Raw genomic sequence first — 26,634 nt, 5'->3', positions numbered from 1 at the left:
AGTCCCCAGCTCCAAAAAAAAAGAATAGAAAAAAATATATTAAATAAATTTATATTAATACTGATTTGCTTAGTCATATAAATTATTGAAGATATCAGCACCTCAGATAGTTTCATTTTGAATGCGGATTGAACGTAAGGGTAAGCCTCAGTTAAAGCCATCCCAATAGGACAGCAGTAAGCTACAATATGCTAAGACTTCAAAAGAACATGTCATCAGCAAGGTGTTTAAATGAGATCTACCCCCCACAAATCTTGGGTATTTTAATACTTGGTCCCTAGTTGGAGGCTCTCTTCTGAGACTTAGGAGGTGTGGCATCGCTGGAAGAAGAGTGTCACTAGGGGTAGACAGACTTTGAAGTTTCCAGACTCCAACAGTCTGCCACCTTACTACCTTTGCTCTGCCAACTGGAACTCCAACCATCTGGAACCTCAAGCCCCAGATACAATCTTCCTTCTGTAAGTTGCTTTGCTCATGGTGTTTTTTCACAGCAACGGAACAGTAACTAATACAACTGGGGCAGAAAGATGACGACCCACACATAGCTCTGTGGCCGTTCCATTCAGGATGTTGCCCGCAGATAAGATGAACCACGATAAATCTTAATCGTTAAAGTTACAATGTTTTTTCTCAAGGGTTTAAGGCATAATACAAAGGAAAAATCTATAAAATTCAACTTGGTTTCTATACAAGAAGCCAGAGGATCAGGAAATAGCTGACGCTGTATTCTGTTGAGGATTTTGAATTATTCTTTAAACATAGCCACATGAGGACACACTGTGGTCAGCAGCTTTATCTGGGATACTTTAATTTTTGCATTCTTGTCTTTTTCTTTTCTTTTCTTTGAATTTTTCACAGAATTCTGTTAGGTCTCACCTAAAGGGTTCAGATGAGCTTCACCACAGTAAGAGAGGAAGGGGAGGTAGGGTGTGTCAAGGGGTGAGCTTCGGCTAAGAACTATTAGACAGTATTACTTTTGTCGGCCATGCCCTTCCGAAGGAAAGGCTCTCTACAGCGGTCACTGTAGGTAGATGTAAAAGTAATACTGTCATGTCAGTGCTTAAAAAAAATGAGGTGACAGTGTTATGCTAACAAAAGGACAAAACGGTAGGGTAGCTTTCTAAACAGGCTGGACAGCAATGCCAGGAGTGACAGGGATGTCAAAAGAAAGTGAATGCTTAGATGAATAATCACTGCATTATTATTGCTTGTTAGATCACAGATTAGGTCTACTATGATTTAACTGGCCAAGCTGCTTTCATCAATGTCTATTAATGATTAATAAGAATTATAGACAAATGTAATTATTATAGTGGTTAGTAATGGCAACTAGCTTGCATCTTAATTCATGCTTCTCTTCAATATAGCCAGCTTTCAAACAAACTCAATTTTTATTTAAAGTCTTACTTTTTTCTGATGTCATACCGATCTGAAAGAAAACATACACAAATTCAGTGGTTACAAAAGAGCTCTCGGCTCAGAGTCTCTTACGTGCACAGCAAGAACCTATTTGTAATTGTATACCTGAGAGCGACATCAGCTAAGGCTTGTATATATAAACACATTCATATATTGCTTCTAGATACTATAGAAATATATAGATAATATATAAACTATATCGTATTCCTGAGAAGAGATGACCCCATTGGTGTCTGATGTAAGAAATTCACAGTAGGGAAAGGCCATGAAGAAGGTGAAGTCAATCTTCAGCTATAAGTGCCAAATTAATGGAGGAAAGAACAAGAGAATGGCAAAGCATGCTGGGAGGTGCATTCAGACTCTACAGATGCCATCTTGTAGCAATAGTGAGCCAGAGCTCTAACCTCTGTCCTTTAGGAAGACTAGAGACCTCCTGGAAGTGTTTCACAGGAGGTGTGGGGTTGTGGGGTTGTGGGAGTATGTATCTGATGGAATTAGTTTGTTTATGAACACAGCAAAGTTGGTTTCCTAGTTTAAGGGCTAGGGTGACAGAATCACAGAGCTCAGGAAGGAAACCGAATGTGTCACAGTGACGCACACAGGAGAATGAGTGACCAGTCAAGCATCCTTTGTCGGTGTGTGTGAGAGACGGGCATCTCACATCTGTTTTGTAGCTTCCTATGATAGAAAGGGGGTATGGGGCAGTCCTCTGAACTAAGGCCGTACATCTGAGGCTGGTGGACACAGAATGGTTATTATACTTTTCCTTGCACTTTTATAATTCAGATGCATTACCATAACATTTAAAAATGATAGTATATTAAAAATGTATGCACTAATGATAATTAGTTTTGGAAACTTAAGTGCCTATAATAATGGATAAATATAAAGAGGACTCCAATGAGTTCTTTCATTTTTGTTATGATATTGGGTGTTTTCAGACCTTTAAAAGGAGATAAACACACATTGGTTTTAAAAATTGGAGTGGATATGACCAGATATCTACTTTGTCCAAGGCACCCTCTTTAGAATTTGTTTCCTGTATATGTATGTAATTATTCACAGAAGATAGTAGAGAAACCCACACTAGTGAGGTGTGTGGAACACTATGCTTTGCAAATATATTTTATGAAGAATGTTCATTATTACTATATATTTATATTTTAATCTTGGACCCTAACAATTGGACTATGTTCTCCTAAAAGTTAACCATTTCCATAGTGATTCTCAATCTTGGTGTTAGGACCACATTATATTCCTAAAAGTTACTAACTTTCACTTATATAAGCTATGTATAAACAAATCTGCACCTTGCATATTGGAGCTAAGATGATTCAAGAACCCAGAAATGCCCCAGCACACACCCTAGCAATCGCCAGTGTGATGACGTCATCACGGGCACAACCTGTGAGGTGCTATGAGGCTATGAGATCTATAAAGCAAACCACTGTGCGTAATCACCATTATCTTCAGACATCCTCAGACTAGCCTTTGAGTGTCTCTCAGATGACGGCCATTAGGAGTTGTGGAGAGATACCAACTATTTCATAACAGGCAAAAATAAATAAGGAAACTGTGATTTTCTGAACACCGTTCACCAGGTACAAAAACATAGGATCAGAGAGGTTGACTAAGGTTCTGCTCATCTATTTCCTAAGACTCGCTGTCTATTTCTTTAAAGTCAGAGGTCAACCACATGTTCTCTTTAGTGGTACCAGCAATGACACAGCGGGAACAGTGTTGCTGTTGTAAAATTACCTCTTCCTCCTGCTCTTGATCGGACTCCGATTCCTTGACGCCCCAAGATGTCGTGCAAGATGGGAAAGAAGAGAGAAAGAAGAAAACGTTTAGAAGAAACGAGTAAAAATATCCCACCTATAAGCGTCAAGCATCAAGGCACAGGGTAAACTCAGACTGCTTTCTTAAATAGTTTATAGAAGGGGTTGGGGATTTAGCTCAGTGGTAGAGCGCTTGCCTAGCAATCGCAAGGCCCTAGGTTCGGTCCCCAGCTCCGGAAAAAAAGAAAAAAGAAAAAAAATAGTTTATAGAAGACAAATAGTTAAATAAGACTAATCAAAGTTTATACATCTGAAGATACAAAAGGACCAAATGATGGATATGCTAATTTCTGACCCAAGGTCACCATCAGTCTCAAAGCTTGATATTTAATGTGTCTGGTGGAATTGGTCTACAGAAATGATGGTGACGCTATCCCAGTTACTATGGATACTGACTGAAAATGTCAACCATCATTAGTAAGATTATGTTGAAAGCATTTTAATACTTAGGGACCACATTATTATACTAGAAAGTTACCAAATTCTCCACCATATCTTAGATATGCATATTAGGCATTTTACTCTCTTCATCTTAAGTTACTAAATAGAAAGTCATCCCTGAACACCCAAACATTAAGAACTCTATGTGCTATAACTTGCTTCAAAAAATATAAAATATTTTGTGGTTTTTTTTTTCTCCACAGCACATGGATAGCAGCTCACTGCGACCAGTCAAAGCACAGTCACATTGATATTGGTGGCCTGTGTACTTCTCCTGTGAGTTGTACTGCCACTCTGCCTCTGGAGATGACAACGTCCAAGTGCATTTGTGTCATGAGATTGCAATTACATTGTATTTCCTTGGATGGTCTATCTATCGCTACATTCCCATTGTGGCGTACCATGCATATAATACATGAAAATAGATATCCAACTGCCTTTTTAATTATTAAGAACCGTCAACAGTAAACATATGCTAGGATCCCGCCTCTATGTAACTGATGGCTATTTCCAAAAATGAGTATTTAAACCAATATACACTGCAGCAACTATGATGGGGTAAAAGTAATATAGAGAGTTCTTGGTTCTGTCGACTCAAGATCAAAAGTTTTAAGTATCTCCCTACTTCCCTTCCAGGTCTCAGCATCTCTGTTTGCCCCTTTGTCAAGTGCAGAACGAACTGAACACTTGCAGTAGCTATGCACCGACTACCATCGGCGGCTGGCTGTATACGATGGTATTAGTTTAAAGAAAAACAAACGCTTTCAAAATAAGGTTGCCCACTCACTTAACTGATTGAGTTGCCTTCTTTGACACAACCATAGCAGTAAAACAATTATGTCATGGGAAAGATTTGGGGAGAAAGTAATACTAGGCACACTTGGGTTAGGAATTAACGAACCTTTACAGTGGTGCCTCAAACATACTCCTTCCATCAGGAGGATATGTTTGTACCGATCATGTTAAATGAACTGGAAAGTCAGTTTAAAATTCAATTATTAAATCAGGACAGGCTAGGAGATGAGCAGGTAACTACTTCCGTAGAAGATAAAATACAAGGCATTTGCTTTGAACCTTTAAGTTGATCCCACTCAGAGTGGGTAGTGAGCAGAAGCTAAGACACTAACATCCTGGTGGGAGGCAGTGCATCATGTGACCCCGGGAAGGCTCACAGAAACAAGAATGGGGACAAAGACAGTTACTTTTTTCTTTCAAATTTAGTACAAAAAAACCATTAAACCTTAGACTCATATCTTTCTCTGCCATATCTGATATAAGCAATAAAAGCGTCCATCAAAGTGCATGAAATGCCAGAGTAATTAGCACAGGTGCTTGTGTTCTGTGTCTGATGAAGAAGCTGTAGTCCAGCTCTGTGCTGTCTGAGAACACGGCAGCGGACATCGTGATACCTTGGCATAAATCGGCAGGGTGATGTTTAAGTTGCAAATAGCTTGATGCACCAGTCCTCTTGTGGATTTGGGTTCCTTCATAAATGAGAGTCGCCCGCAAGGTTCCTGGGTTGTGTCACGTACCTTGAATGAGAAAGACATACGTTCTTCATCTACCTCTGACAGCAGGGGTGGTTTAGAGGGGAAATAATTTCAACTGCGTAACACGTAACGGAGGGACCTAAAATCCACAAGGACCCAAAGCTCTTCCCTTTTCTATTCTGCTGTCATTTATAACACTTTGAAAACGTCTTCCCAGCATGCTTGCTTTCTGAAGTATGAATGAAAAGACTGTCTGTTTTTTAAGGTAGACAACAGGATGGTCTGATATGCACCCAGAGTAAACTGAAGCCAACAGTCATGCCTACAGGTGCTGCTTCACGTGAAAGTCTCCATTTGTTTGAGGTGAGGACACTGATACTTTCAGATCTCACAGCAAATTTCAAATATAAAATAATAATTAAATGTAGTTCTATTTCTATGCATTAGGTCTCGAGAACTAATTCACCTTTTTAAAAACTGTGGTAAAATAGTCCTACAAAACTGTTCATTTCTACTATTTTTAAGTGCCGTGAAGCACGTTCATGAAGTTGTACAATCACCACCACTTCTCAGAGCTTTCTATCCACCCAGACAGAAAGTGTTCCCAGTACACATTTCCTTCCCATGCCCTGTCCCTGAACATCTCCATGCTTGTTTGTGTTCCCATGGATTTGTAAAATGGAGTCACATAGTATTTTCCTTGTGTTTTATTGACTTAGCACAACACATCCAAGTTCATTGCATCATCAGAACTTCATTTCATTTTAACTGTGGTATTCGTAATAGAAAACACCATTATAACCACTTTAGGTGTATAATTCTGTGGCACAAACACATGTGCTTTGTTATCTAAGTATCACCACCATCCATCCTCATGCATAATTGCTTCCATGTATTAAGCAATCACTCTCTTCCCCCACCCCCTTTCTCATGATAGCCACTCTTTTACTTTCTATCTTTTATGCTCCTGGGTATTCTATGCTAAATGGAGCCATTCATATTGATTTTTCTATAAAGCTGAATTGATAAAAGTATATTTATAGCTCTAAGTAGAAATAATTTCTTATTGCACTATGATATTCTGGGTCTTTTGAGACATTATTACAAAAAGTTGTCAGTGTTCCTCTGGTCGCTACAGTAGTTACATTCACATACCCTTAAAATCTCAGCATGGCCATCTGAAAATAACAGTAACGAAGAAATAGGAGGGCTGGGAGCTTAAGTCACCAGTAGAGTCATTGCTTATTAGTAACTAGGTGTGAGAATCTAAATTCATTCTCATCAACGCACTCACACACATACATATACAAACTCACACATATACATACACACTCAAACACACACACACACATACAATCACATACATACACACTCACATACAGACACACACACACACACTCATACACATACATACTCACACACATACAAGAGATGACTTGCTTTCTAATCTAGGAAGCAGCAGATAATGTTCTACTTAATACATTGATCCTAGTTTATCCTCATTCCCATCATAAATGTATTCTCTCATTAAAGATTATGATTGAATTTGAACTTCAAAAATAAAATGTGTTTTGCAAACACTTCTAAATATGCTTTAAAATCACTGGAAATGTTTGAAAATCACATATCCTTGCTATGAAAGTAACTGAAAACAACACTCGTACTTAAATAGCTGTCTAACTAATCCGGAGTTTTATGTATGCATTACCTTGACAAAGAGAGGAAGTCTGTTTTCTTTGAAGGCAAAAAAACTGAATATATGATGTTGGCCACTCTTGGTTAGTGGTACCAGGTTGCCAAAGCAATCAACATAAATAGGTTTTCCTTCTAAAACCTAAGAGAAAACAGAGAGCCAGCATGCAATGAGGTAATAAGAATCACTTTTATGTCACTTATACAAGCAAAGTAGGAGGGTTTTTGGAACCTTCAGTTCTGAAAATACACATACGGACAATGTTCACACAGCTGATTGACATCTGTCAATCATATGTGACAGTGCTCACACAGCTGATTGACATATGTCACATACGTGACAAAACATGCACCAACTTTTCTTCCTGCTACTGAGTATCTTCAATTGCATGTTAACATTCCACTTTCTCATTTTTAATGTTATATCATGATACCCACAAAGACCCAAATATATCTGTACCTAAATGTAAACTTTGCATTATGTGACTTCTGACATCACAATGAGGCAGAACACAGGATGTCAGTATCTAAACATCCATAATGATGGGAAATTCTTAAAAAAGAAATCAATGTAAAAACATACTTATCTGGACTAACACTTAAACAAAAGGAAGTACTTTAAAAGAAAATCCAGAAAGATAAAATATCTAAGCTGCTATCGTTATGACAAACTCATAGCCACCTACTACTCTGAGATTATCAATAACTAACAGTTTTTATTTTGATAAAAATAAATTTTAAATAAAAATACATATTATAGGAATTCATCTACATATGTAGAGACCATCCATTTACGATCCAAATTGTCAGGAAAAAATTCAGATTTTGAACACTGGCCTTCAACCAATAGAAACGTAGATTTAGATTGGCCTTCCTTTTGTTGAGCAAACCTTCTTCCTATAATAATTGGATTACAAATGACTTGATAGCGAAGCTACACAGTACAGCATTCCTACCTCCACATCTCTGCTCCTGGCCACCTCAGAGAAGTTTTCTTGTTGTTCGAGGGTCTTATCTACTTTGTCATCTGTCATACAGAAACACCGCAATCTGGCTTCAATGGGGTCATGTGACTTGGCAAACACTACAAATTTGGCCATATATGGTACACAGATAATTTCTCTATACACTTGTGATGCAAAGGCCACAGACTCCTGAATCTGTCGACAGTCTATCAGCCAGAACCTACAAAACGAAAGAAAACCAGTTACCCCGAGTTTACAGTGTCACTTGAAAACAGATCGATTCCTTCAATACGATCAACAGAGTCATCAAATGTTTCTTGGAAAGGAAAGACATGGGAGGGGGAAATGACTAGAGGAGGCTGAGGTAAGGGAAACAGAGGCAGAAATAGCAAGGAAGGCAACAGGAAAGACAGGAGGTCTAGAGGTGTTAGCAAAGAGAGATACATGAGGTATGTTCTAAGATCAACTGTGACTATACTCCATGTACAAAACACACTTACAAGAAGTTCGTATGTAACATACTACCACGCATAATAAACACATTCAACAAAGATTATACCCCTCCCGAAGCAAAGAAAAACAAAACAAAAAGATTGGATTAATTATTCTAGTTGTGTTTCTCCTTTTGGAAACTATGCTTCCTAACCAGTCTCTCGACATACACATTGCTTTTGAGTTCCTTGGTAATAAAATAAATAACTAAAATAAAAAGTCATATAACTCTTCGGTAATTAAAAGTTCGGTATCAGACACTACGAAGTTGATATTTTTGAATGAGTTCCTGCTTTCCTTGATTCCTCTCCTATTCATTTAACCTTCTGAAGGTTTCAACATCATGTCCTCATCGCTTCATTCTCTAAGGGGTTCACCAACCCCTGAGACTAAATCAAACCAACCAGAAATTTGAAAGTGTTTTTTTACCTGAAGACCATACGAATGGGAACTAATATTAAATTTCAATTGTGGCATGTAAAAGAAATAACCAGAAGATCCCTCCACCCTCCAGTGGGTATATAACACACTGATTCTTTAGCCACTAAGCAAGATACACTGACTGAACTGTGTGCTTTGATATTCTATTGAAAAGGCAACTCTTTGTGCTGTTTGGTTGATAACAGGAAATTTCTCATTCCTTGGGAACTGGAAACATCAGCTGTGCCTGCCAAAGCTAACATCAGAATCATAGAACCAAAGCAGATGGACACTTATTTTCCATAGATTCTATCCTGACTGGCAGGACTTGGCCACTGTGCTATTACTATTCATGTCAACTTAGATGTAGACCTTACTTAAAGTTAAACAACAATAAAAATCCCTTTGAAAGAATTAAGAAACAATATCAAATAGCAAAAAGAAAAGATGACTTTGAGAAGAAAGAAAAAGAAATACAGTGAATGGGCTTTTCTCTGCGGCACACATACATACCTGGCAGACACGTTGGTTGTAAAGGAAACGCACTCATTGACAAACGTTAGTGGCGTGGTTCCTGTGATGTCTTCCCACTGGGCAGGTGTAGTTCCACCTGAGAGAGCGCAATTGTGGAGGATAATTGGGCAACATTAGAGACACGGGGTTGTAAATCTCTGTGCTTCTGACAATTGACCTGTGTAACCCCTCCATCCCACAAAAGGACACGAGGAAAGTAAAATGAGCTGGGACACAGGTTAGGGGTAGAGCATTTGCTTAGAGTGTGCACAACCCTGTGTTCCATCCTCAGTACAAAACCAAACCAAACCTAAACAAAACAACTTTCAGGGCTGAGGATATGTAGCTCAGGAGTAAACTACTTGCCTTACCTAGCAAATAATATGTCCTAGGTTCGAATGGCCAGCACCAAATACATTAATTAACTAATTAATTAGTGAAATTAAATTAATTAAAATTTTAAATTAAATTAAAATGAGAGGGTACAAAATATCATAAATTGAATACCAAAACCATAAATCAAAACTCCATAATGACACTTAAGAAAAAAAGCAGACACCACCACAAGATAAAATAAATTTAAGGGAATATCTATCTGTCTAGGAATTCCGTCCTTGACCTCCTATATAGCCTTCTGGGAGAAAAAATACAAATCAATGGTTTGATCCAATGTTGAACTCTGCAGGCTACAAGATGTTCCCATTAGTGCAACAGCAGCAGGACTGTGTAGGGGGGTGACCCCCTGCTCACTTGGTTAGCTCTGAGGCCTGGTCCACAGGAGGAAACTCGGGTATAGTAAGTACCCTGAACATGGCCAAAATCTATGGCTAGGGAAAACTATTGTTGTTTTGCTAAATGGTCATATTGTCGGGCTGCCTTGTAAATATTTATGTTTATATCCATAGATGTGAGCCTTGGTCAGAGAAGATCCTTGTAGATGTAGGTAGTGGTTAATACAGAGAAGCACAACTGCTCGTGTGCCGAGTATAAGCAATTGCTCTGTTATTCCCGCCAACAACAGCTGGGGCCTCTCTCATCCTGCCCTGCCGTGGGGCTCAGGGAACATTGATGGAGAGAGAGGAAGCCAAGTAAGAGCCGCAGTATGAGGAGGGGTGCTGTGAGACGCTGCAGCGGCACGTGGGCTGTTAGATGGGTCAACTCACAAGACTGGGTTCCTGCACAAGATCAGCCCAGGACAATTCCTGCATAGACAGGAAGGAGCCAGCCGATGGCATCATACAATGTATATGAGCAGCACTCAGTAGGTTAAAAAGTAAAACTGAAAACATTTACTTTAAAAATGACTCCATATGTAAATATGTAATAGTCTGATAGAGAACATTGTTTGATGGATAACTCATTTTTTTCACCTTTTGTCCACCTAGTTAATTAAAAGATGCTTTTCCTAAATTGGTGCATTTAACACCACAGCTTTTTGATACAGGGCCTTTTCATATCGGGCAGACAGTTCTTGAACTCATAATCCTGCATCCGCCTTCCAAATACTGGGATTACAGACATTTACCTATTTCTCAACTTCCACAGCTACCTGTGGTAAAAGTCACTCAGTTTTTTACTCTGTTAAGTACCTTCTAGAACTTTCTACGATACAGTTATACATGGCTTACCTGTTATGCTGCACAGTAATCTTAAGGTTGGAGCATCTCCCCCAAAACCATTTAGCATGACGTCGCTTGAAGCCTTGGGGACAGGAATAGTCATAGTGATTGGCTTGTGGAATTTCCTTCTCCTGGGTTCCAAAGTAACTATTGGGCTGAAGGTTGCTTTGTTGCCTAGGATCTTCTTCACCAGCTCACTGTGCATAGGCTGAGCCTTTTGAGGTAGGAAAAAACATTAGCTATATATAGTACTTAATGTCAAACATATATCATATCCAGATGAACACCGCTTTTTATCTCACAAATGAGTTTGGTGGATTTAAATGTGGAAGCTCTAAGTTTAGTACTATTAAGCAATACACACACCCACATACACACACATACATACACACACACATACATACACACACATACACACACATATGTGTGTATATATTACTTGTATATGTATATATATACACATACATACACACATACATACACACATACATATACATATACATACACATACATACATACACACATACATACATATACACACATACACACATATGTGTGTATATATTACTTATATATGTATATATATACACATACATACACACATACATACACACATACATATACATATACATACACATACATACATACACACATACATACATATACACACATACACACACATATGTGTGTATATATTACTTATATATGTATATATACACATACATACACACATACATACACACATACATATACATATACATACACATACATACATACACACATACATACATATACACACACATACACACACATACACATATCTATCTATTGTGTTAGATGTGTGTATAGATTCGTGCACGCTACAGTATATGTATGCAGGTCAGAAGACAACTTGCGGAAGTTCTCATCTTCCATCATACGGGTTTCCGGAATCAAACTCAGGTAGTCAGACTTCGGAACAAGCTCCTGCACCAGCTTAGCTGTCTCATCCGTTAGCCTTTGCTCACTCGGGATAACTTGGTTTAGGTGACATTTCAACTCTCATTTGAAAAGCTGATTCTCACAATGGTAGTAAACCCCTACAGGACCATCCGCATCCTTCCCGGACATACCTGTAGGCCTACACGGATGCGCTTGGTGAGAGCGCCCTCTGGGAAGACAGCTTGCACCTGTGACACCACTGTGCTGCTCAGCACTCCACCCTCGGGGCCAATCAGATTGCTGTCCTGTTTGATGCGAGACACCACCGCAAAGTACTGTGGGAAGTCACGGGTGATGATGCGGCAGATGCGTTTCTTTTCCAGGTCTTCCGGACTGTCCAGCACTGAGACAAGAAATGATCCCTCTTCATAGAGCACGTGACTCCTAAGAACATTCTAGCAGACTCACAGGTGCAGTTGATCGTGAACAGGGGAAGCAGCAAGGCCCCCTTTAACTAAGGCTAAAACATAAGGCTATCCTGACACCACACAGATAAATATCAGGGGTAATTTATCAGCTGTCAGCAGTTAGCACACTTCAGGGAAACCAGGCCTTTCCAGAACACTGTAAAAGAAATGCACTTTGGGCCAGAAGCATCATGCCGTGCTGTCTCTGTAAGAGCATTTGAGGGCAAACCTGTAATGGGAATGAACGTGTGCTATTCTTGGTTCGTGTGATGGAGAGGAAGTTGCATTTGAACTCCTTTCCTTTACAAATCTCAGTGTTAGCTCAAAGAGCAGCTATTGTGGTTTTAAGAAATTATATTGTCCTTTGGGTTGTGGGAGAGTACTCTGATAATAAACTCTGCAGCGAACAGGTAATGTTTCGCTTTATATATTCTGTCTTGTGGCATGATTCGTGCCTGGGCTCAATATCAGGGTTTCAACATTCCTCTGGTGCTAATGACTTACCAATTACATTACCTAATGACTTACCAATTACATTACCTAATGACTTTCCAAATATGTTAACCTAATGGCAGAGGACGGAATCTATAAATTACTTTAGTGTAGGTAATTAGGGCAATACAAAAAATTTGATTTGAAATAGAGGAAAACCTGTACTAAATGTATCAGTAAATTTAAAAAACTGTAGAAATAGTTGCTTAGTCTTAGAATTTGTTTAAAATTCACTATAAAGTAGTAACTGTTCACTGACTACTTGGCATGAGTAGATATTAAATAGTGGTAGTCCTAGGGTCTGATCACAAGCAGTGGGACAGTAGTCAATATTATAGCAGAAACCTATAAAAGAACATATTTCCAAATGTGAACATATCAAACTGATTCTTTGGCTTGAAAGTGAATTCCCTCTATGTGCCAATCATTACAAGAACAGGACACTAATGTGCATGGTGGCATCAATGATAGAAGACTCAGAAGAAAATGCCCAAAACCACTATAATGCTTGCAAGTAAAAAGGGTCCAAGAAGTGGAAGGAGCTGAATGTTGTCACCTTCACTGACAAGAACTCTGATCCTTTCACTTCGCTTTGAAGAAACTGACCTACATACCAGACAATGCACTTCCTGACATCCAATCCTTCATTCTTACTCAACCCCAACAGGAGCAGAAAGAGATAAAGAAGGAGCTGCAGGCAGGCTGCTCCTCACAGAGAAACTTGACAGAGGGCTGCCCTTTGCCCCTTGTGTCTAGCCCTCTACAAACATGGCATGCTCCCGGCAATGAGGCAAGGGGCTTTTTCTGTTCTGTAGTTACTCGAAGTGGCATGCACCATGCATTGGGGCTGGCACCTCTCCTCTCTGCAATTTATGGAGTCTAAGGATGAGCCCCTCCCTCCAGTCAAACAGGTATTCCAATCAGTGCCTAAATGGTCTGAAGAGATTTGGGGATTACAGAGTTTGGAGTTCTCGTTTGAAGGCAAAGTTCCACAAGAAGATATGTGTATGATACATCTGTGTGAAGATATGTATATGATACATCTGTGTGAAGATATGTATATGATATATCTGTGTGCAAGCCAGTCTTCCCTAAGTCTCCATAAGAATGACTGAATAAGCCCTTTAATAGTAGAAAGCTTAAAGGAAATTACATTATTGTATAAGATAGTAGTCATAGGTAGACTAAGTATCTCAACAGAATACTTAGAACTTTTAAAAAGTTAGTTTCTTAAACATCTAGTTTTTCTAACTTGGTATTTAAAATGTCACACGACTCCGGCGAACCATTCAACCAATAACTCAATTGTTATTGTATTCAATGCCAATTATACTCAGGATCTAGACCATACATCATAACCAGTATTGTTCAATTTCTTCAGCCACAAATGGAAATATTTATTTGGCTGGAGGGAGGGGCTCATTCTCAAGACCCCTTAGTAAGTTGCATAGAGGAAAAATGCTAACCCTAATCATAAATTCATGCCACCACAAGTAACCACAAAACCATGCAAACCCATCCCCTCACTGCCAAGAGCATACCGAGTTGTCTACCGTTTGTCATGAAACAACATCCACTCTACTGTTAGTTTTAGGTTCAACAAAGTTTTCACTAAAAGATAGAAGCATACTGCGAATATTTGCTAAAATGAGGCATTTCATACCTTAAAAGGCTTTACTTTCTTGAATTTAACGTAAGCACAGTTAAGAAAAGGGATTGATTGTCTATTAAGATTCGCTGCAGTTGGAACGCAGCAGACAATGGAGTAAAATACCTTAGGAGGCACACATGTGCAGACAAGCACACGGACAGCTAGATGATCTTAAAGCAGCGTGGAATCTTCAGGCCTCCACCTTAGATTTCCTTTAGACCCCCTAACCCAAAAGTACCTTCATCCATGCCATTAAGGATTTCGTTCAGCTCCTCTTCAGTGTATTCACAGAAATGCTCTTTCCAGCTGTCTCCATTTTCACTGCGCAGGACCACCAGCTCCCTCTCCTTTCCTCGAAGAGCGGCGAAGTGCGGGATCTCCACAATCACGGGCCTGATACAGCAATGCAGAACACTCAGTGTAGACAGGATAACCAACCCCACGACAAGCATCTCAGCACGTTCTGTTGCAAAGTGACCTGGAATTCTGCTCATTCTAGGGGCAGGGGCACAGTGGACGATCCTCCAGAGCCCACGACTAACAGACAGTGGCACTGTGACACTCCACCTCAGGGGCATTGGTCCTCAAGTACATGCTTCTACGTTAAGCCAAATGGTATTTCCCTGTGGGTGCATGTGGCATTCTGGAACGTCTCCTTTGATAAATGTAGGTGTTGCACATTTAACCAAAAGAAATGTACATGCATGTCTACGATGTATGCCAATCTCCTAAAAAACATGTTCTACAGGTGCAAAATGACAACATGAGCTAAGAGAGACAATGGCTCAGACATTGCATAATCCAATGTGTTATAAATGAGATGTCAGAACGGTAGACTACTTGTGCTAATGAGCCATGCACTTGTGGCTTTTGCTCACACTGTCTTCATTCAAGAAATCAATAGGCATGTGCACACCCGGTGGCTCTAATGAGCCACTCAGTCAATAGCCCAGCGGTGTCCAATGCCTATTACGTTCGGGATCCGGACCATGCACTGTCCTATGATCTTTAGGTCACATTCAACATAGACAGAGGCCTTCCATTCTTGAGTCCAGGTTGCTTTGAGACAGATTCCAAACTCATCATAACGACATCATCACTAGCACAGAGAGTACAACTAGGCAAATCTCATGCTTGAACGAAAATGAAGGTCACAGCACTTTAAGGGAGAAGATATAAAGAACGTCACTCAAAAAATAAAAGTCACATACCACAAGGGTCAGAAATGGTCCACTAAAGATAGGTTATACAGAGTTTAAATCATAGAGAGGGACATGTCATGGGCACAATGACAAAAAGAGAAATCATATCGCAGAAGAAGGAGAAGAATGGGGGCCAGCAGCCATCAATTTCTTTTAAGTCGCTCCTACCCAAGGAATTTGGTTCCAGGAGGCCCCAGCTGAAGGATGCGGCTGACCAAACTTTCTCCCTCATTAAGTGGGGGAGGAGCCGTTGGCAGGTGAAGTTTACTGAGTACATCCGAAGCAGCAATGAAAGAAAGAACAGAAGTGAGCTTCAGGGACCGTGTCCACAGAACCCCAGCAGCGCAGGGTGAAGTTTGGTTTCACACTGCGTTTGGTTCTGCCCCCTCCATTGGTCACAAAGAGCAAGAGAACCGACACCCAGAGTGTACAATGGAGGTGCTTCTGTGCCAGGGGAGTGCACGGCTGACAAGTCTGTTCCTGGTGAGGTTCACTGCCAGGGCGCTAGCCAAAAATGGAGGGGAAAAATTGTCCTTCGGGAAAGTCGAAACTGTTGGGAATACAATAAAAACTCTGTAGAGCAGCAAGACGTTTTCATAGATATTCCTCAACAGACTTGAAGGCTGTCAGAAGGCCTACAACTACCTGAGCAGGGGCGGGGTCGGGCGGTTAGGCTCCGTACTGAACACCAAAAGACTCCAACCACTGTGACATTTTCCGATGCGACCCAGAACTTCACAGGCTCCTTCCAAGGCTCTGCCTGATCAAAGCTGGGAGAGGTGGGTTCTACAAGGGGGAACTAGCAACACATCCCCTTTCGGGTGTAAGTGTAATTTGGAGCAACCTGTTAACGATTTGCCCCAAATTACAGGCTTTAGAACATTCCCAGAGTTCTAAAGCAGGCAACTCTCCCCTGTATGACATTGACCACCATCGGAAGGCATCCTAATTAGTAAGAAATTTCCCTCAGTCTTAAGCGCCAAGACTTAAACAAAACTAGTATGTTTCAGGATTATTTGAAACTTGTCCCCACTCCCGAGCTTCCTTCTTTTGTCACCGTTTGGTGGCAGCCCACACCTCTTGACACATTGAGGCGCCACTCTGTATGACAGCAGCCTTATAGACAGACAGAAGAAAGGAGAAATGACCATTTCTGCTCAAAATTGCCAAAATGAGCAATGGCAAAGGTGGATCTTATATTTTCATTTAACATGGCGACGTAATAGCTCAGGGTAGCAATTTTGAGAACAAGAAAAAAAAATCACTTAGGCTGAAGTTTCGATATTCCATGACTGAGGTGCCTACTGCATTGAGCGGAAGGCTGCTGTCCAAAGAGACGGTGGCAGTCGGATTCATAGCAAGCGATTTGAAACGAAGCACATTCGTTTCTTTATATTTTGCCTCTGAGCCTCAGACGAGAAGCAGCAATACCTACCAAGGCCTAAACCACATAGCTACCCCACTGGGAATTCTGGTAGCTATTCCCACATCCAAGAAAAAGTACCAGCAATGTGCATGTTTAACTCACTGACCCCTGACCGTGGAGGCATGGAAGTGAAGTCAAGGATCAAGGCACTGCTTCCAATTTTAAAAAAGAAAAAGTCACTACAGCCAATTTTTTTTTTCAACACGGCTTGACATACCTTTGGTGTTCCATCCCATTGATCTCGGGTAGAGGGCACAAGCCCATCGGAGACTAAGTAGGAGGCTTATGGGAAACCCTTACCCAAGGAACTGAGCTCCGGAAGGTCCGACTTCAATCAGGCGGCTGGCCAGGCCTTCTCCTTCCACCATGGGTGGCATCGTCGCCAGTCTGTGGCGTTTCACAAGGCGGCAGGTGACTCGAGTCGGGGCTGTGCATTTCCGAGGGGGGATAATGATTCTGAGGCCATTGTGTCTGCACCCTCGCATGGCACCACCACGGGCATCCACCATAAAACTGACTAGGAAACTGAAAACCGAAATGGAATATTAGACGTACGTCAAAGCAGCACAGGAGATAAACACGCTCTGTGAGGTTAGCTTTCTCCATACTGTTTATTTTCTCAGAACAATTCTTTCAAATGTAAATGCCATGTGGAAAAGCATTTTTTTGGAAAGGCATTTTTTAAGTTTATTCTAATATCCTAATATCCATATTTCTATTTTTTTTAAATTTGTGTATAATCTTCATATGCTACCAAAGGATTATTCCAATTTTTGTTGGTAACTGGAAGGGAATTGCTCAGAACATGGGCAAGCCTTCTGTCTTTTTATCTGTCCTAGGGAATCCACGTGTCCAAATAAAGACCAAATTGTACTTTTTTAAAGCTTATTCAACTTTACACCTGTCTAGCTTATTTCAGTGTAACGTCACAATTGAAAGAACAACCTAACGGCCACATTGCAAGGTCAAATCCAGACTGCCACTGTGTCCTGCCCGCAAACCGTCTTTCTCAGGATGCAGATCTTTAACTGGTTATGAGATATTAAAACCTGCCTTAAACAGAACCAACCAGTTTTCTGGATAAAACTGCACTGGCACCTTTAAGAGGCCTCCGTGCTAACCCATTCTAATTGAAACAGAAGGCGAATGGCAGAAACAAGCAGAGCCCCCTTGGCTACGTATCTGTCTGGTAAATCCAGCATGGGCAGCCTGCGCTCATACTGACAGAGGTGCTTGTGTACCATGATTTCCTTCAAATAATAACGAGCTGGAGTGGAAACTCATTTAAGCTTGCAAGAGCATCTCTGTGACTTTTGCTTCCTCTACTGCTCATTGGTCATGGCAAAAGGAACGGCAATCTCTGGTGGCTCAGGCTGTCGATTGTTTCTCTGGGGCGGGGGTGGGGGGTCACAGATCTGTGAGCAGCTTAGCTAGAATGCTGGTCGTCATCATGACACTCACCAAGGCCTCTTGGGCAGGCACCTCCTATAGGAGCAAAAAAATTAAAAAGCACAATAATCTAGTTGCTGTGTACATGTACACGAGGCACCACGCAGGCTCGTCCACAAGCACTTCAGTGTTCTCCCACTTCCGGTGCGTTTGCGAAGTTTACACAACCACGACAGAATGAAAGCAACATATAGGCGTTTCATAGGTCTCCTGAGACACGGAGTGCCGCACCAAGCCAGACCAACACGCCTAGATATTGCTTCCACGACAACACTGAAAACATCTGAAAGGTATTCCATCGAAGTAAGTGGTGGGATAGAAACGCAGTACATTGATGTTATTTTTAGGAGAGTGAAATATCATAGCATCCTCTTTGCAGCAGAACACAGAATGCATTAGACACGCCATTGAACAGAAAACCTGTTGCTAGTAAGAGAAATGGGTGCGGGGAAGCCCGGAGTACCCTCTGAAGCACGGCATGCAGCATGAAACCGCATGCAGGAGCCAGCCTAGGCCTACCATTCTCCCCTGGTTGCTAAGCTTTCAGGAGGGGTGAGAGCTGTTGTTATGCACAAGCGACAGTTCACCGTACGTCAACTGTTGGTGTTCTGGATATTATCAAAACACAGTGGGAAACAGGCTGCAGCTTTTCTGACTATATGAATTCCTAAGTATTTTCTTTCTGAAATACTTTTAAAAATACACATTTGCTCAAAAGAAGAATGGGAAATACTTCCAGATGAACATGCAGATTTGCCTTTATTATTATTTTTTATTTGAATACGTTTATAATGATTTTCATTCAAAGGTGGATGTCTTACAATGCCACAGTTTCAGCTAGCAGAATATCCAACCTCACTGCAATATTTCTGACTCACTGATAATTGACATTAATACTTCCTTTGATTTTCCTCACTCCTCTATTTTTTCGAGATAGAGTCTCAGGTAGCACAGGCTAGCTTGAACCTTTCTACATCGGCGAGCTTAACCCTGCTTGCCTTCACTTCCAAAGTTCTATGATTATAAATGCATCATCATACCTAGTGAATTTTTCAAATCTTGATTACTGTGAGCAAGGAATATAGGTGCTGAAATGAGAACTATTATGTGTCAAGGACCCTCATAGCATCTATGTGTTTTGAAGGAAGTTACAAGGTTTATACATTCATGTCCCAGGCCCTTTTATGTCCATGGTATTATTCCAGGGATGGAATTCTGGTCTGCAGGATATCAATTTTCTAACCAAAAGGACGTGCAGGCTACTCTGGTGGTCTGTCTTCGAGACGGCGAATCAGCAGCCATGCCCTTGACATGTTCTATTAATTTCCCTGGTGTGATGCCACAGAAGCCCGCATCCTTCTTCCCTGATTTCTGCCTCCATGATCCTTTTGTGTGGTCTCCCCTAAATGTCAAGAGCTGTGCCAAGAAAGTCACACTCAAAGCCAAGATGTCACTCTCTGATTTCATTCTTGCTTGGACCTGCTTCCTAATTTCTTTGGTCAATAAGACATGACCGGTCAGCCCATCGAGGTGTCATCTAAGGGCTGTAACAACAGAGAACACAGTCTCAGCCCCCGAGTATTCAGTACATTATGGAGACAGCACACAGTAGGGAGTCAAGAATAATTTTTGAATAGATGAATGAATGTAAGAATGAAGAGGCAGGCTGTGACAAATGGTGTGTATGCACACGGAACAGAGGGAGGAAGGCTGAAGCATGAGGTAAGTGAACGCTTTGGTGTCTGGCCTGTTATTACAATCAGGATTCACTCAAATCTCTACGTTCAGATGCAGCAAAGCGACTGGAAAGTACTATGTGTGATTTTAAAACCACCCACCTCATAGATTTCTGCTGAACTGAGAGATCTGACGTATTCCCTGGGTAGAAACTTGTTAAAAAAAATGGCAGACTGTGAAAACTAATAGTTTGAGTCTCATAAGATAGTTTAAAAAATAATTACAAGATTGTATGAAGAAAGACTGAGAGGGGAGAAATTAAAATCACAGAACTTGAGGGCTAATGTAGCGCTCGGATACACCTCCCAGGAATCACGCCTGTGTCATTAGCGATCCCGGAAACCATCTTAAGCACTGAATCAAATGCAAAGCCAATTGGTAGAACGAAGTGTGCAGTCTGCGTAATTCGGGGTAATGGCAGACTTCCGAAGAGTGTAAGCCTACTATTTTGCCAAGCAAGAGAAGAAATGACACAGGCTACCAGACAAACACAAACTCCAGTGGAGAGATTTTCCTTAGAAATGGAAAGAAAAGAGAGCAAAAGTAAAACAGAAAGATGCCAAGAAGCAGAGATAGCTGGAAGCCACGACCACTAACTGTCGAGGAACAGAGGGTATTAAAGCCTAGCCCATTCTGTTCAAATGCTCTGTCCAAATTCGACTCATAATATAATTATCAAATGATTAACTAAGACAGAACTTAACTGTGTACTCCCAAGACCTCTTTTTTATGTAGGAAGAGTAGGAGAAACAGACTGGACTTCATTTCCTGATGCCATTGAAGTTTACTGGGAAAGCCAGCAAACTAACCTATAGATTCCAGTAGTTTCTAGCACAAAGCTGGGTAAGCGTTTGAAGATTTTCATCCAAAATGGCAGAAAACCAGAAGGCAGCACTACCTGGATGGCTGAGGGAACTAGAAGCCAGTTCTTCTGCAGTGTATGAAGCAGGGGACAACACGGCAGGAACTTTTTTCTATAAGGACTGTGGGGTAAGGAGAGAGGATGAAAGGGGTGACTCATGAGATAGGTCTGCTCGCTTGCTAGAGTGAACCGAATGAATATGACTCTCACATTTGGGGGACATTAGAAATGAGACGATCTGATTCTTGCAAATATTTACCGATGAAAGGAACTAGAGGAAGCCTAACAAGGCATCTATGTGTAAAGGAGATAGGATGTGGACTGAAAGCTCAGTTCTGTAGTCTGGAGTATGTCACGGAAGCCTCCTGGTCCCTGGTCCCTGACCCTATCACCACCCACAGCTATGGGGACAAGTAAGTCGTGTGTGGGTAGAGTACAAATTCAATAAATGACTGCCCCCATCTTCTTCTTCTTTTTTGTTTGTTTTATCTTTTAAATCTCATGATAATTAAAATATATATCATAAGTCACCTAAAACATTTTGGAAAAAACTTATGAAGAACATTCAAAGTACATCTGTGCTAAGGAGTTTAATGTCGTCAATAGAATTTTGGCTACATTATCAAATTGTGAGAATTCTGTTATGGCAGCACGGGCTGCTATGGCTCCATGTTCTTTCCCAGCCCAGACTTATCTCTGTTTTGAACTATTTTTGTAACCACAGTCAAGAAACTTGACAACTTTGTTAACTCTTGTTTTCTTAAGCATGAATTATTGGATTTGGGTGAATACATTCTCTTAACATACTGCCTAATGCTACAAATTAGATCCAGTTAATTGCTGACTAGATCAGACAATCTACTTAAATGTTTGATTTTGGATGCTCTGGAAGATTTCCTAATTGGAAAGCAAACTGTTCTCAGCTCCGGTCAATATAGTTTTTGACCTATGGTTATTTAGATTCTTCACTAAAAATGTGTAGGCATATTTCATTAGACATTGACTTAAGACTGTTACACAGGGAAAAAAATAGCAAGGGGACATTGGCTCTGATGCTTCTGACTCTTCAAATGACAGCAGTCATGCAAAGTAGAAACTCTGAAGTTTTCTAAATTGTGAGATACAATGTTGTCACAATTTAAAAAGGAATAAAAGCAAATGCAATTCACTTTTATTAGACAGGGGACTTGCTGATAAATATGCAATTTCATTAGCTAAACCAGTACATGCTTCAGAGGAGGCAGGAGAAAACAAGGAGTCGGACTTTTAAGGACTGTCCTGTCCACCCCCAAAGTTACTGGTCCTTCAAATTTCCATTTAATTCATCTAGCACCATGGGCTGGGAACAGGGAGGAGACTGCAGCATTTGGAGTTAGTCACTGGGTGAAAGACAAGAGAAAAGATTCATCAGGGTGCTTCAGTGATGCCATGTTCACAGCAAAGGGCCTGGCATCAATTCTGACTCGGTGGTACCATTCGGAACCACACCAGGGGCCTCCTCCTCCGTCACTCCCTAGTTCTCCAAATTCCACGAGCCAAAAAGTAGATGAAAAATGACACTGAAAATAGTAGTTCAAATTTGTTTAAATCGTTCAATAATTATTTACCAATCTCCATGCTTGAGAAAAGATGAAAAGATTAATTGAACTTTTAGAATGAAAATATAAAATTGTCTTATTTACAGAGGGATAGCCCAGATTATCGTAACAGATGGCCACAGAATAAAAAAATCCTTTAATTAGCAGCCCAAAAGAAAATTTAAAAATAACTTCATCTAAATTACATAGGATATTTGCTTTATTTACAATGTTGGGGATATCATTCCATATCATGAGTTCCAAAAATATCAAAAGGTTGAACTTAAAACAGAACTGGCAGAAAAGTACCATTAATAAGGCTCACACAGAATATGGCAAGATAAAAAAGAAGAATAGGTCTGAGGGCTACTAAAAAATCAACAACCTTTAATAAAACTTTGAAAGAGCTCCACCGATTTGCATAATCATGGGAAAACAAGCTTTCCGTTGGATGTAGCATTTTTCCTCATAAAAGCAGCTGGGATGTGGAGGCCATGACCAACGTAGGAGTCCTTTTTAATGTTGGCCTAGCTAACCTGATAACTGTTGGCGTTAAATATACCCACTTTCCCCTTGGGAAAGAGAGCAATGGGCTCAATTTGGAGAACATAAACCCCTACATCTATTCCGCTAGACATCATCAACACTAAAGCATCCTGAGGTGGAGCATATGCAGAAGGAGATGGCAAAGGGGAGGGGACCGGAGGGGCCACATGTTCAGAGAAGGAATTACGCAGAGGTTCACCTGCTGTTGTCACGGTCAAGACATGGAGAGGCGCGGCTGCAACAGAATAGATACTTTAGCACAGAGAAAGAGGTAATAAGGGAAATATAAAGAATGAAATCAGATGTGACTTTGATTGAAATATTAACTCATATACAAACACAGTATTCACTGGGGGGAAAAAGATGGAAATACAAGTAAGATATCACTCTACGCAAATATAACAGAGATGTCACTCTCCACGCGCTTAGAGAAGGAAAAGCTTTGGGGCCTCTGTGGCTCATCCCAGTTTAGGAAGCTGAGGAAGTTACATAATCACTGGATACGGAAGTGAAGCCTTAGTTAGCATTGGCTCCTGGGGACACTCAGTAAAGACTACGTGCTCAAGAAGCCAAAAAGCACCAAGTGGCATTATAAAGACAGTATAAAGTCTTGGATTCCATGGATCTCGTTTTGATTCAGTCGCTGCCCATTGGAAATTCTTGAATACTTTTCAGAAAAGATAATTCCCTGTTGGGCTACAGCAGAAGAAACAGGAAAGATATAACTTAAAGGATACCTTCTGTGACAGACACAGCCTAGTCTGTAGCAGAGTAGGTAACATTAACCACCTACCATTGGGTAGTAAAGATCTATGCAAACATAATCTTAGTGCTTCTCCCCAAGGCTTCATTGACTGCTTTGAGCATTGTGGTCCCTGAACCTAATGTCTCATCCCTACTCCTAACCCCTACTCTTCACTACTCCTTTGTCCACAAGTCTGTGCATCCTTAATCCCACGGGGTTTCACGACATTCCAATGTTGGCGGACATACGCAAACATATTTCTTCAATGAACCAAAAATACAGTCTTCTAGAAGAGTTGACTTGCTACTTTATAAAACAATTTTCTCCATCTGAAAGAATTAGCCTTCATGGGTCAAAAAGAACTCCCAAGGTATTTTAAGAAATGGGAACAATTAAACGCTGGGGGTGTTTCTGGGAGTGTTTATGCTATGTTGTCTCATGCAGAAGAGATTTGGCTGCCTTGAACTTCGAACGTTCTGTGATTTGCATTTAAATACATTTTTGTGCCTCTTTGGGTGTGTGCATATGTGTGACTGTGTTATGTGTGTGTGTGTGTGTGTGTGTGTGTGTGTGTGTGTGTGTGTGTGTGTGTGTGTCTGTGTGTTCAAGGATTACAACAAAACTGTCTTCAGCATAATTTAAAAGCTCCCTTACTTAGAGTTTTAATTTACTGTGGCATGTCCTAACACCCAGTAAGTTGATATTTAATTCTCAGCATTTGGCTGTCATTAAAACATTACAGAGACTTTCAGAAAAATAACATTAAAAGTGAGTTACAAAGCTAGATATTGGTAGAAACTGCCTCACACCAGCCAATGCACTATGCAGACATGCAATTAAGAATTTTGAAGTTAATTCTTCTTTTTTATTTTTCTTTCTTTTATTTGGTGGGTTTTGGTTTTGGTTTTGTTTGTTTAGTTCTTGTTTGGTTTTTTTGGTTTTTTTGGTTTTTTTTTTGTTTGTTTGTTTGTTTTGCCATGGGGTTCACCCGTGTAACCCTGTTTATCCTGGAACTTGCTCTTTAGATCAGGCTGGCCTCAAACTCACAACAATTGGCCTCCCTCTGCCTCCCAAATATTGGGATTAAAGGCGTGCACCGCCAGCACCTGTCTGAAGTTCACTTTTTTGCACAAACTACTGGTATGACCTTCATGAGGAACTTCTAAGAATGGTTGTTTCTTGGATTCATTATGAGTCTGTCAGGCAACTCAAAAAAGAAAAATAAAATCAAGGTTCTCATTTGTCAGGTACTGGATGTACCTATAGAGAAAGGCGAGTTTAATCATTGACCCAGGCCTTCTCTGCTAGGGACAACCATGAAGTGGAGATAAACTACCAATTCCTCATCAGCAGGAGAAGCTGCAGCTTGAAAGTAAGACAGCTCTTGGATTTAATGCAGCAGCATCCTCAAGGACACATTGGATATAATCACAAGTTCTCTGCACTATCCCCTTACCAAAAAGTCACCTTTCCTTACATTTTAGATAGATTAAAACTCAGATCCATGAGCAATATCTAACAGCTACTGCTTAGGAACCTAGCATATGATGATAAAAAGTCAATGTTACAAGAATATGATGAATGTTATATACATTGATGGAAATATCACTTTCAAACATCACAGCCCTGAGAACCTCTGGGTTTTCAAGCATAATTTTCCTTCTCTTAAAGTCACTTGTAGCACCATGATATTGACCACTACAGTAGAGACATCAGTAGATGATGCTACCTGGTAGAAACAAGCCCATATCTCCATCATGGACTGAATATATAAGACATCATATTGTCATTCAGAAGACTCAGGGCACATTTTGTTTAACTAATTTGTAGTTTATGAGAAGTGTGGAAAGTGTCTGAGAAGAACACAGAAAAAGTAAAAGCTATTCTGTCGAGTACTTTCTGTTTCTAGGTAAAATCTAATGATGTTATAAGCATTTACTGTTTAAAATCTCCCCAGCAGAATAAATTCGTAACACTCACTTTAGAAATAAGTAAATGGATGTCAGAATTTTTTTTACAATGTACCCACTGCCACATATAGTCAGTATCAGGGTCTGAATTTAGATCAGTCTGAAGTCAAGGTAAAGTCTTAATCATCCTCTCTGTCACCTTGTCTTTTGACTTCAAAGAACACTACCTACTTTCCTGAACAGCCGAGTCCAGTGCTTTGCAGAGCTGGCAATGTATGAAGAATTAAAGTGGGTAAGAACATTCTGGAGAACCAGACGTGTACTCTGCTTGATTGACTGAGCAGAGGTTTTCCCTTTCTAACAATTTCAGTAACCTGAACTCAGAGGTAGCAATGCCCAGGAACCTGAGAACAGAGTTCTAGTGTAACAGGACTTGCACATTGATGTTTTAGTGATTTATTTTTATTTGATGTGCATTGGTGTTTTTCCTGTGTGAGGGTCCCAGGTCCCCTAGAACTGGAGTTACAGACAGTTGTGAACTGCTATGTGGGTGCTGGGAATTGAAGCTGGATCCTCTGGAAGACAAGACAGTGCTCTTGGCAGCTAAGATAGTTCTCCAGCCCTGGACACTGATGACTTTTAAGCCCCCACACTGATTTGACTGACTAAGAGTCACTCAAATAAACATTTGAAATTCAGAAGAGCTGGTTTGCTGAAGACCAATTTTTATAGCTTGCTTGCTTTCTTTCTCTCTTTCTTT

General features: G+C 40.5%; 1 protein-coding gene across 1 annotated transcript in view; it reads right to left on the bottom strand.

Moving 5' to 3' along the window:
• The window catches only part of Ank2 (ankyrin 2), a 585,274-nt gene that overhangs the window by 27,489 nt on the left and 531,151 nt on the right, over positions 1-26,634 (bottom strand). The window contains 11 exon segments of the mRNA XM_032897358.1: positions 1,408-1,429; positions 3,178-3,210; positions 5,108-5,230; positions 6,897-7,022; positions 7,837-8,065; positions 9,271-9,367; positions 10,899-11,103; positions 12,002-12,213; positions 14,659-14,813; positions 15,791-15,889; positions 17,349-17,573. Of these exon segments, the coding sequence (XP_032753249.1) occupies positions 1,408-1,429; positions 3,178-3,210; positions 5,108-5,230; positions 6,897-7,022; positions 7,837-8,065; positions 9,271-9,367; positions 10,899-11,103; positions 12,002-12,213; positions 14,659-14,813; positions 15,791-15,889; positions 17,349-17,573 (1,526 nt within the window).

This window comes from Rattus rattus, chromosome 3 (assembly GCF_011064425.1).
Source record: "Rattus rattus isolate New Zealand chromosome 3, Rrattus_CSIRO_v1, whole genome shotgun sequence".
NCBI classification, from domain to species: Eukaryota; Metazoa; Chordata; class Mammalia; order Rodentia; family Muridae; genus Rattus; species Rattus rattus.
The sequence above is the reverse complement of the archived record's forward strand: the minus strand, read 5'-3'. Positions and strand labels throughout refer to the sequence as shown.